Source organism: Mchenga conophoros, linkage group LG7 (assembly GCF_057382185.1).
Source record: "Mchenga conophoros isolate Kocher_MC1m ecotype Shallow Benthic linkage group LG7, M_conophoros_male_GT1.1, whole genome shotgun sequence".
Taxonomy (NCBI): domain Eukaryota; kingdom Metazoa; phylum Chordata; class Actinopteri; order Cichliformes; family Cichlidae; genus Mchenga; species Mchenga conophoros.
The window spans coordinates 32,165,982-32,178,019 of NC_140532.1; the positions used below are offsets into that span (position 1 = coordinate 32,165,982).

The 12,038-nt window shown below is 39.7% G+C and overlaps 1 protein-coding gene across 5 annotated transcripts in view; it reads left to right on the forward strand.

The window, feature by feature from the left end:
- shroom3 (shroom family member 3) overlaps positions 1-12,038 on the forward strand; it is a 76,830-nt gene that overhangs the window by 27,133 nt on the left and 37,659 nt on the right. For all 5 annotated transcript variants that reach the window (XM_085278907.1, XM_085278910.1, XM_085278908.1 and 2 more), the window contains one exon: positions 7,182-7,370. In XM_085278907.1, the coding sequence (XP_085135033.1) occupies positions 7,182-7,370 (189 nt within the window). The remainder of the gene's footprint in view (positions 1-7,181; positions 7,371-12,038) is intronic.

Sequence of the window (12,038 nt, forward strand, 5' to 3'; positions counted from 1 at the left end):
ATTCAGGTGTAGGAGTCACAGCTAGGACTGTTGATTGGTTTTATTATTTACATCTAAACATTGGGGTTATATGAGTTGAAAGTTCCAAAAAATTGCTGAGGTGTTTTTCAAAGGATACAAGCAAACAAGGGTTTGTATATTTACAATAGAACACAAGATAATTCATTTTTATAGTAAATTCACAGCATTTCATGCTAAGTGCTGGGGCGCATGTAGTCCACTGGAGTGGACAAGTTTATAACTTTATATATTTTTGGGAAAAAAAGAGTTGAACATTTTTTTTCATGTCCTGAGAAGAATAAAAGCACTTAAAAAAAAAAAAGCTTGACCAAGGCTTTCATAATTCATGCATCAGAGGGTTAAAATGATTCCCTGTGGAATTGAGTTGAGTTGTTTTTTTCTAAATCAGAGAGAATCATTGCTGCAGTCAGGAGTATATCAGTACAAGACAGATACTCCAGATAGCAGACACATCTAATGTGTGCTGCTTTTAACACTTACTGTATGGAGAAGTGTTGCATCACACTCACCCCGAGTCAGATGAACCTAAGAAAACTACAAAGGGTCCAGATTTAGGCCAAACATTCAGAACCATGCAAACATCATGAGCCATATGCCATTACTTTATATTTTGCTAGGAAAATGGGAAAATAGGTACATAATTTTATTGAAACATATGCAAGCGTACATGGAAATACACTATATAAGGTAAAAAGCAAGTTTTTACAGTTCTAATGAGCTTGAAAATCAATATTTGGAACAGACCATGAGGCAGACCCAGGATACACAGCAGAGATTCTGATTCTATGCTGGGGAAAGAGTTGGATGGATGGATAGATGAATGCGGCCTCATTTAAGCTAAACACTCATAGTTATTTTGGGTAAAATACAAAATAAACCCAGAGTTGAAAACGAAGTGGTTCCAAATTTTTAGTTTATCAGTCTAGTTATGTCTTTGGCTAAGAGGGAAGCTTGTCACAAAATCACAGTCTTATTTTTGCATTTTTATTTCTGCATCACACATCTACAGCAAACGTTAGAGAGGAAGAGAGGTCAGGTGAGTGATTTTCTCTTCTGATAAAGACTTTTATTCTTTGTTTTTGTCTCTTTATTGAACTCTTATTGAAATGATAGCAGACGTTAAATACTGGACTTTGTTTAAGTACAGATGTACAAATAAACAGTCGTGATGGTTCATCTGTGGCTCCCATTTGTGTGTCTGTGTGTGAGAGCAGATGGATGATTCACTGGCCCACAGAGTAAAAACAGAAACTCATTTTCTGTGTTCTCTTTGTTCAGATAACAAAAGGACTCACAGGAGTATTTCATCTTCCAAGATCATGTGACCTCCGACCTCCCCACTGTTGTTAACGCCACAGCTGACCCTTTAAACTGCAGCTCATTGAGCGCGCTCTCTTATTGTTGTCCGACCCCTTGTGGCGTTTGATGAATGTCTGAATTGTGAATGTGATCAGAACAGAGAAGAGGCATGCAAACCGTCCTGTCTGAACCTGTTGGACCTGAACACAGCGGGGTTTGGTTTATTTTAGCCGTCAAGTTTTGATTCATTGCAGATTAGCCAGATCTGCTCTGGGGGAGAAAGTCAGCACAGCATAACTCGGTTCAGGTCAAAAATAACAAGGTCAGAAAACTAAAAAAAAAAAACTTTAAATGCATTTTTGACACTTTCACTTCTCCTTTGCTAACTCAAAAAGATACAACTCTTCCCATTTCCCTTTCATGGGAGGTTTTTATTGTGAAATATAAAGGTTACTAAAGGTAACCCAACAGAGATCAATAAGTGACTGAAAAAGGCAGTGAATGGATCGTGTGTGGCAGTTGTGGCATTAAAAATAGTACCTTAGAACAGCAGAGCAGTGATTATGACATGACTCATAGTGTCTCTTCATTGTTTATTACCCAGCTTTATCAGGGATTGGTCTTTGTTTGATGGTTTAAGTAGCTGTGCCGCAACAGATCACTCAAATATTCATCTTTTGTTTTCTAACAATGCTATTGGTTCAGAGCCTGTTAGGGCACAGAATATGCCAGGTTATTTTTTTTTATATGTACAACTGGCTCCTTGGTGTAAGTGCAAGCCAGATCTCTTGGATTCAACCCAGGAAGATGCAAAAATCCCTTCTTGAGAAAGAAGGGTATAAAAAAACCTGCCAAATCAGACAATCAGTTACAGTTTATGAATGAGGAAGCAGCTAAAATAGATTTATTAGTGTGAATGCTTGAAAAGCATTCACAGTATTGTCCTTCTAATCTTTATTAGTGTGAATGCTTTTTGGCATCTAACTCCATCAAAACCATTCAACTTATCAAAACCGTTCAAACACCGTTAGATTCCTCTTCTTTTGGACATGACTGCTTCTACTTTTCTCATTTTTAACATTTATATTTTTAAAATTATTCAAGTTTTTTCAACAAATATTTCCCATGTATTTCAATGGAGAGACCCTTCAAATTCTCATTCAACTTCCTCCTCTTTAAACTGTATATACTTCCACATACATTGACATAGAGCCACCATTCAAACTTTAAAACGAAGACAAGACTTTCAACTATTCAACTTGTATTTATCTTTTCAATATCTATTATACTTTTTCATCAGTTCCAGTTTAAGTTTCATACTTTTTTTCCCACCCATTTCAGAGTTTATAATGGGTGTGTATGGGACGGAATGTTGCCGCTAGAGTGAGACAGCTCAACTGCTAGAGTGAGAGGAGGGGGGGAATTTATCTTAAAATCTTTTTTTAAAACTGCTGCTGTGTCCGCAGCGTTTGCTCTACAGCCATCATTTTACCCTCAAAACATAGCCATCGCTGTCCTCTTTCATCCAATGTGTTTACTATTGTAATATGTGTTATGGTTCTTTCATAAATGTCACCAATGCACAGCCTCCTCCCTCCAACTCTTCCATAGACTCTAATGTTAAAATGGCTCAGAAGGTTTGTTTGAAAACCAGAAGTACAGGCTGTCTTTACACTGTCACCACGTCCATATAATAAACTCCACAGGCATGAAAACTGAGAATTTGGTAGACTGGACATTGCTGGCACTCACGGTGAAAGAATTTTGTCAATACAAGTTGTCGTTTTCTTTTGGGAACGATTTGTTTTGGGCTGACTGTTCATTTTAAGGAGCAAAAGTGAGGTGCATGTCTGTGTGTGTGTGTATGGAGCCATTGGGTGCAGTCTCTATAGCAGGGGTCACCAACCTTTTTGAAAGTGAGAGCCACTTCTTGGGTACCGATTAATGTGAAGGGCTACCAGTTTGACACACACTTCTCAAATAACAAATTTCCTCAGTTTAACTTAATTATGTGTTATCATTAATAATTAATGATATTCATCTATGTACGGACACTAATTATGTTAATTATTTTTCACCATAATTATAAAGAATGCAAGTAGGAAACAAGGTAGGAAACATAAATATCAATATGCAACGCTTTATTTCTATATATCTCTGCAAGTATTTACATTTTGAAGTGATCACTTCTACAACATTTTCACTTACCACTAACAAATTTTAACAAATCATGCACTGTTACATACATTATTTTTGTATGTATGTATGTAACATACAAAAAATCAACTTTCAAATTTTACAGAACTTTTCACCAAATTGGCAGCATTTTAAAGCAAATTGTCACATGTTACACTTAACAAACACATTTGTTTTTCAATAATTAAATTCAACTTTGACATGACACTGTAATGTTGCCACTGAGAACATCTAATATGGCTTTCTTTGTCTGTTAGTGGGAAACTTGGCATTGCATGCTGTTCACCAGTGTGTTGTAATCTGGGGTATAACTTGACACTGCAACTCTGAGTGAGTCTTGCAGATGTGCATCGGAGAGGCGTGTTCTGTGTTTGTTCTTGATGAAGTTCATGTCAGAAAAGGCTGATTCACAAAGATAGGTTGAACCAAACAGGCTGGCAACCTTCATAGCTGCTGTGCACACACCACTGTACTTTTCTGTGTCAACAAGGCACCAAAAGTTTGGTGCACCCAGATAGGCTTTGAGGTGGACGTCATTTTGCAATGTTACAATTTCGATTTCCACCTGTCCAGCATCCAAGCTGAACATTGAACTTAGTTGCTCAGCAATGCATGTTGTGTCCACATTCATGAAAGGATTGGAAACAAATGAGACACATGGCTCAAGCTGATCAAGGTCACAAAACCTGTTCTCAAACTCTTGACCAAGTCGGTTTATGACTTGAGTGTACTTTTCTGCAACTTTGTCAAAAGTCTCAGATGCAGAAGCATTGTCTTTCAGCACCATCTGCACAGAGGGAAAGTGCAGCACCTTTTTTCTCTGTAAATGCACAGAGAAGATGCTCATCTGGGCTTTAAATCCATTTAAAGCACTTATCATGTCAGCAACAGTCTTACCTTTGCCTTGCAGCTCACAGTTCAAATGGTTCAGTTTCCCAGTAATGTCTGTTCAAAACGCAAGGTCAAGTGTCCACTCAGTGTCCTCCAGCAGAGATGTGTCTTCCCCTTTGGATTGCATGAACTCCTTGATTTCACCCAAAAGTGGCAAAAAACGAAGCAAAATCTGTCCCCTGCTGAGCCATTGGATTTCCGTATGTAGTAGCAGGTCACCATATTCAGCTGACAGCTCCTCCAATAGCACCTTGAATGTTCTGTGCTGTTTAGCTCTGGAGCGGATGCTGTTTATGATCTTCACGACGGGAGTCATGACGTGCTCGAAGCCGATCACCTTTGCGCATAACGCCTGCTGGTGAATGATGCAGTGGTAATGCATGAAGTTTGGGAACTCTGTGTCACCTTTACAGTGAGCGATGAATCCCGTATGTCGGCCGATCATAGCAGGAGCCCCGTCGGTAGTCACTGATACCAGCTTTACCAACGGTACCTTTTTCTTCGCGAAAAACTCCTTCACCGCGTTATAGATGTCAACTCCCTTCGTAGTTGTCTTTAGCGGCAGGAGTGTCAGAAGTTCTTCTTTTGTGGAGAAACCATCAAATACCATCCGGATAAAGACCACCAGCTGTGCTGTACTGCTGCTGTCGACGGACTCGTCACACTGGATGCTAAACCAACTGCACTTTGCCAGATCCTGATCCAACTGATCGGCCAAGTTCCCGGACATAGCCGACACTCTTCTAACAATTGTAGTTGCCCCCAGCTGGACATCAGAGAGAGTGGAGATTACATCGTTTCCATATTTCTCGTCTTTAAGCACAGTTTTTGCAATTATCATCATTGCTTCTTTGAAATACTCCCCGTCTAAAAATGCCTTCTTTTTCTAAATCATGAAATGTGTAGCTCTAAATGAGGCTTCGGTTGCTTTTTGAGAGTTTTTCACCGGTCTCGTGAAAAAAGACTGCTGTTTGCTCAAACCTGCCTTTAATTCGCGGGCCTTTTCCGCTCGCAGTGTGCTGCCCTTTGGGTATTTAGCATGGTAGCTTGTGTGACACGTTCGGAAATGTCTCTCCACGTTGTGCCGCTTTGCCGTTGCCACAGTTGCCCCGCAAATGAGACACATGCATGAATCTTTCACAGTGGTAAAAAAGAACTCTTCCTCCCATTCACTGTGAAAATTATATGTTTTCTTCCTTTTTTCCGCCATGTTTTCCTCATCTCCTCACCTTTGCCTTTGCTGGTCTTCACGGCAACTGTTTCCGTGGAGACCAGCTAGCACTAAATATTAGATCATGATCTAATATTTAATAATAAACTTTTTTGTAATATATTATCTCTAACAAATTAACACCAATGCAATTGTGATTAAAAAAAATAGCAAGAAAAAATAAAAATAGATGCAGCTTACTGGTAAGTTGTTATGGTGAGCTATTTTTAGAACAGGCCCGCGGGCGACTCATGTGGTCCTTGCGGGCGACCTGGTGCCCGCGGGCACCGTGTTGGTGACCCCTGCTCTATAGCAACCAGGCTGACACCTGCCTGCCTAACGAGCTCTCTCTCACTCTGCCAAGATTAATCTTAAACACTTCTCTTTCAACTGCTGCTGTGTCCACAGTGTTACAGCCATCATTTTACCCTCAAAATGTCGCCATTATTGTTCTCTTTCCAACACTGTGTCTTTCAAAGCTCAGAGATGTAAACTTTTTAAATTGTGTTGATCCAAGTGGAGGGATCACATTTTAGTCACATTTTCATTCAGTGATTCAAAGAATATGAACTTTTAATATTCATTCAGATGTTTTCTGACTCTAAATTTTCTTTTCTCATTACTTAGGTTTTTCTAATTTACCTTTAAAACATTTTCAGCTATTTTCCAACTTCTTCTTCTGTGTAAACGTCAGCTTTTAGCACTTCAGCACTTGTGTTTTCAGGTGCAAATTTCTGTATTTTTCATCTCATTCAACATTTTTAACTTAGAATTCAGCAATTAATTCATTTCAGTGCATACATTCAGATTCAAGCATTCACACTGCAGTTTCTTCAGAAAATGCACATTCTAGTTTTTTTTAGAGCTACAAATTCCAGAGTTCCATTTAATTCATCACATGAAGGTGGTCATAAAGGCAGCTCTTTGAAATGAGCATCTCTGAAAGGATCATAGACTGGTTTTATATATGGATGTGGATCAACCAGTGGCCTTTTTTTTTTTTTTTTTTTTTTTTTTTTTATTATTATTAGCCGCTGCCTTGTATGGTTTCTGGAGCCCAAAGTAACCATATTTGGATAAGAGGGTGGTGTGCTAAGTTGGATGCTGTATGACAAAACAAGCCTTATTATATGTCCGATAATTCCATTAAAAATGGCCCAAAAACCAAGACTAGGAATTTCGGTGATTTTAATTAGAGGAGGTGAGGCCTACAGCTCTCTGTGCCTCTACTCCTGTTAATCAAATCAACCCCCAAATTCTAAGCCTTTACAAAATCTAAGTAAGTGACCGATTATTTAGAAAATTCCCCTGAAAATTTTCTCTAAAGCAGGAAACTAATCATAGAGACCAACTTATTTTTCATAGCAGGTTTTAATCCTTTTTATTTCTAATGTAGAGTTGAACACTTTAGCATTGGAGTCTGTGAAGGCTGCCTCACTTTTTGAGCCAGCCTCAAGTGGCCATTAGAAGAACTGCAGTTCCGTATTGGCTTCCTTGTTCAGCTGCAGATGGATGAAACAAAAATTTTGTTTAACTTTAATTTTCTGTCTATGTTTTTCCTCAGGGAGCTTGATCCGGGATACATCGAAGAGTTTATGCCTTCAACGGTTTCTCTTTCTGCTCTTCCTGCTCCTCCTCCTCCTTCTTCCTTTCCATCGCCGCCACCACCACAAGAACAACAGGAACAAAAGACGCACCGGTCATTACATCACAGCCCACCATGTTCGGCAGTCCAACTACGCATCAGAAACCGGTAGGAGGTGGCTGAAAGCCTGTATCACCTTCCAATCAGTTGTGTCCTCAAATGGCAGTTATCCAATCATTTCTTGCCACCTGTCTGTCTTTGGAGTTCTCCACATGCGGCTGTAGTATACAAGGGTTTTAGATCGTGGTTTCTTTTTTCTGCCTTTCTAGGCAAGAAATATAACCATGGAGAAGAGTTTGTGTTCATGTGGTTATGATATAATTGGCTAAAATTAGCGTGCCATCGATTACATTTTAGGATTTTTTGCTCAAGCTCTTAGGATCAGGAGCTGTTTGAGAGACAAAAAAGGTACTTTAACACAAGCTCTCACTTTTTAAAATCAGTTGCATTAAAATTACTAAGAAACTTAATTTATAAGATATATTTAAAGGTACTTTTTGTAATTACCTACTGCAGGAAAAGATCAAATTTTCACCACTAGGGGCAACGTTTTACCACTGGGTGTGTTGTGTTGCCTTAGATATGTGCTGGTGTTTGTTTGTCATTAGGGGTCCAAATCCAGAGGCTGCATCCTCCTGAGGACCCAGCCTTCGTGGTCTACGTGGGCCAGGTCCTCCGAAGGCCGGGTAGGCCAGAAGTGAGGGGCTGTGAACCTGGACGGTCTAACTTTCAGTTTTGCGTCACCAGCTGTCTCGGTGGAGTTTAATAAACTAGGCCGCCTGCTCCTTGCTATCGAAAATATAACAGGACACTGGAGTAAATTCTCGATCATCTAACGCTTCTGTTTAATCGATTTTTCAGTTGACGTTTATTCAGCTGTAATCTCAGCCAAATCGATTTACTCATGAACAAATAAAACACTAAAAAACAAAAAAACAATCCATTTTTATTTTATCTAAGTAACTTATATACCATGTTTAACCATGTTTAAAAGACTGCGGGGCGTTTGAAAACACTGTGCTGGGAGTTCGCTGTTTTTGCTTCGGCTAGCTATTGAGCTGGTGGGTAACAGACCCAGAAAGAGTAATAAGAGTAATATTAAACCTAAGTAGCTGCCGCCATTGTTGGAAACTAGAACTGGCTGGGCCGTGCTATGAACTTTGGGATATAGTGGGCCATGAAGGATACACCCGACCCATCCTTCGAATCTGGGGAAAAGGAGGATGCATTTGTCGGCTGCATTTGTCGGAGTCTACGAATTTGGACAGCCTTCATCGCGCTGCTGTGATGTAATTGGTCTATAAATCCGGCCTCAGGAGGATGCAGCCTATGAATTTGGACACCTCCATTGTAAGCAAGAATGTTTTCTTTTGCCTGGTTAAATAAAGGTTAACTTGACTCAGTGCTGCATCTTGTGGCAGAAATTGGTACTATATTGTAGTACAGTCTGGACGAAGTTTAACTTCTGTTGATATCTCTTCAACATAATACAAGGACATGTTAGAGCTGATGGCTTTGGTTAACTTTGGAAACTATTTTTAAATGCAGAAATTTAGAATAAGAAGCTTTTTAATGTCAGTATGTAAATGACATCATACACATTTAAACAAAGAGGGCCATAAAAAGAGAGGATGACAGTGTGCATGTAATTATGGTTACAGCCATTGTGTTGCTCACTGGGATTTCCTGCCAACTATTCATTAACAATTCCTTCCAGAGTCAATAATTCTCCCTTTATTTTCCTAAATGTCAGTTGGGTTTATGCCATGCAGGTTAAAACAGGAAGTGATGTTGGCGGTCAGCTGAGGATGTCTTCGGCACCGGTGTTAGGATGTCCTGCATGTGTTTCCTTTGGGTGTGATATTTATTGCGATGTCCTGTTGTGTGTTTGTGACCTTAAAAATCAAGCTCAGCTCAACAGGAAATAAAACTGTGTTGTTATGGTAACCACCAACCAGTGACTTCATCAGCAGCATCATCTTTATAGCTTCCTGTAATTTGCGTAAACTCTGTGATGTCATCAGCTTTGACCGTTTTTTGTTTTTTTCCCCCAAAATTCAGACAGTGTTGAAGAGCTCATTTACAATAAACACTTGAAACGATGTTCCTGATTCTTACAGGATTTTAATTTCTTTGGAACTTGAATTCAATCTGCAGGAACAACTTCTAAGATAAGCTGAACTTAATATCATCCATCTATTTACTTCCGCGTATCCAATTCAGGATTGCGTGAAGCCTATCCCAGCTGTTATAGAGTAAAAGTCGGGGTAGACATTGGGCAGGATGCCAGTCTGTCACAGGGATAGCACACACAGATATTCCAATATTCACACCTATATGGGCAATTTAGATTCCCTAACTACATGTGTTTGGACTGTTGGAGGAAGCGGAGTACCAGGAAAGAACACAAACACAGAGAGAACATGCAGAAAGTCCTGGTCTGAGTGTTGGATTTGAACCCATGACCATCTTGCTGTGAAGCAACAGTGCTAACCTCCTGCCCATTTATATATCACTTATGAATCAAATAATAATCATTTGGTTTATTTCTATATGATAAAAAAATAATTGGGGATTGATTTCACAATCCAATACAAAAATAGATTTATCTCTTAAATTTTTCATTTGCAGACCTCAAGGACCTTTGACGCTGAAACTGCCTCATTGTTTTAGTGTTATTTAGCTCTGCAGTCAAAGGTGTTTAGTTTAGTCTGAGGTAAACTAAAGAAATGATGAATTATCTGCGGTGTGGACATCCATCAGTCTCTCGCGACAAAGTCTATAAATGCTAACACCACTGCACCAGGGGTTCATCCTAATACAGAGCTCAGCTCATGTTCTGGAAGGGTTTGTGTGTCTGTAATTAACGTCACAGACTCAAGGGGGTGCTAGTGTGACTAAGCACAAGCCTGCGCACCAAACTGCTTTTTCCCTCTCTCTCTCTTTTTGCCTTGCAACGTGTGAAACTCATAACTTCACGACATATCCAAGACTTTCATTGGGAAAGGGTGGCTGGGGCTCCACAGCGAACTTCCTGCACATGCTTTTGACCATGGTGCCTGCAACAACACGGTCATTAAAATGTACTCCAGCAGTAGTCTCAAGGAGCCAAATAAACAAGCAGAGTGACTCCATTCTTCCACAATTCCCTGGGCCCTGGGTGGTTATCAGATGCCACTGAGTGGTGCTCGTGTCTTATTGGTCATCCAGAAACAGGAAGTGGGCCATCAGAGTCCCATGAGGCTGGGTGTTAATCTGGAGAGGACAGACAGAATGATTTATAAACACACAGGCTCTTCTATGCCTTCTTCATCCCTCTTTCCCTCATCTCTCCTACAATCTTTCCCTTTCTCTTCACTCCTTTTTCCTCCTCAGAATGTTTCTTTAGTTGAATCACCACATTTTTCTGAAGCAACATCATCACATAGTTACTCACATACACTACTCTAACACAAACAACTCCCTCTCAGGCACAGCTCAAACACAAACCGAGCAGGCCAGTCAGTGCATGCGTTCACCTCGATCAATCGATTTGAGGATTAATCATACCTCCTAATCTCCATTTGGCTTCACTCTGGTTTACTTTACTTAGGTTAACTGCTGGGGATTACAATAAGGCATTATAAGGAAGAGACACAGCACTCAAAGCATCCTGAATAGAAATCTTTGGTTGGTCTACCATGATGTCATGCAGTCTTATTCTGAAGCCTCGTGATGAGTGTTTATGACGATTGGATGAACCAGGGGGCGATCTGACTGTGTAGTCTATCTTCCTTTCGATAAGCTCGATAAGCTAAAATTTACAAAATGGACTTCACATCTGACACAAAGATAGCGACTAAGCTCATTAATTCATCAGAGAAGTGTTTACTGAGGTCCCATAGAAGGTTTAAATGTGGGCTTCAGTCTTCAGGCCTGAGAACTACACCTGTCTTTGACTCTGTCTATTGCTGTGGTTGAATAAAAAAAATAAAAGCAAACCCTCATAACTCGTTTTCCTCATCACTTTACCTTAGCTTCAATGGAAAGCACCAAGGGAGTAAAGAAAAGGTGTGAAGAAGGTATAAGGCATCTTTGGGATACAGCAGACTTGTGTAAATAGCATCCACCATCACATTATTAACCTGTGAGGACTTTATTGGTGATGACCCGTATCCTCTCTAACCCTGTTTTTGCCTTTCTCTGAAATATAGGATTAGGACTGGTATCATCACTGATTGATAATGACTTACACCTCAAGGGGTTAAACTGAAAATGCAACTTAAGCAAACTGAACTTTTTTTAAACCTAGGGCAGATTTTCCTTATCCATAACTTGAACTGGCATGGCGTTAATTCAGAGGCATCAAACCAATCTCTGAGTAGGTTTCAGGTGTTCTAATAGGCTCAAACGCACCTCAGCTGAGTGGAAACCCGTATTATTGTTTTTCTTGCATAGTGTGTTCAGTTATACAGTTTAAACAGACACTGGAATAGTTTTTAGGGGTCTAATAGTCTATAGGGACATACCCAAAACAATGGAAGGAGCTCCAGTGGTCCCTGAGTGAGCACATTAACTGGTGAGATATTGTGTACTGCTATTCTTACTCTGTGGTTTGCAGTATTTTGATTAAATAACAGTGATTAAATTGTTGATTTTAAAGATGAATAAAGAAGATATATATTTAACACACACATATGTTTAAGGTGTGTGTGTGTGTGTGTGTGTGTCACAACTGTGTTTTGACACAAACACACTAGTAACACAAACCAATTTTGGATTTTGGGCAAGGGAGAC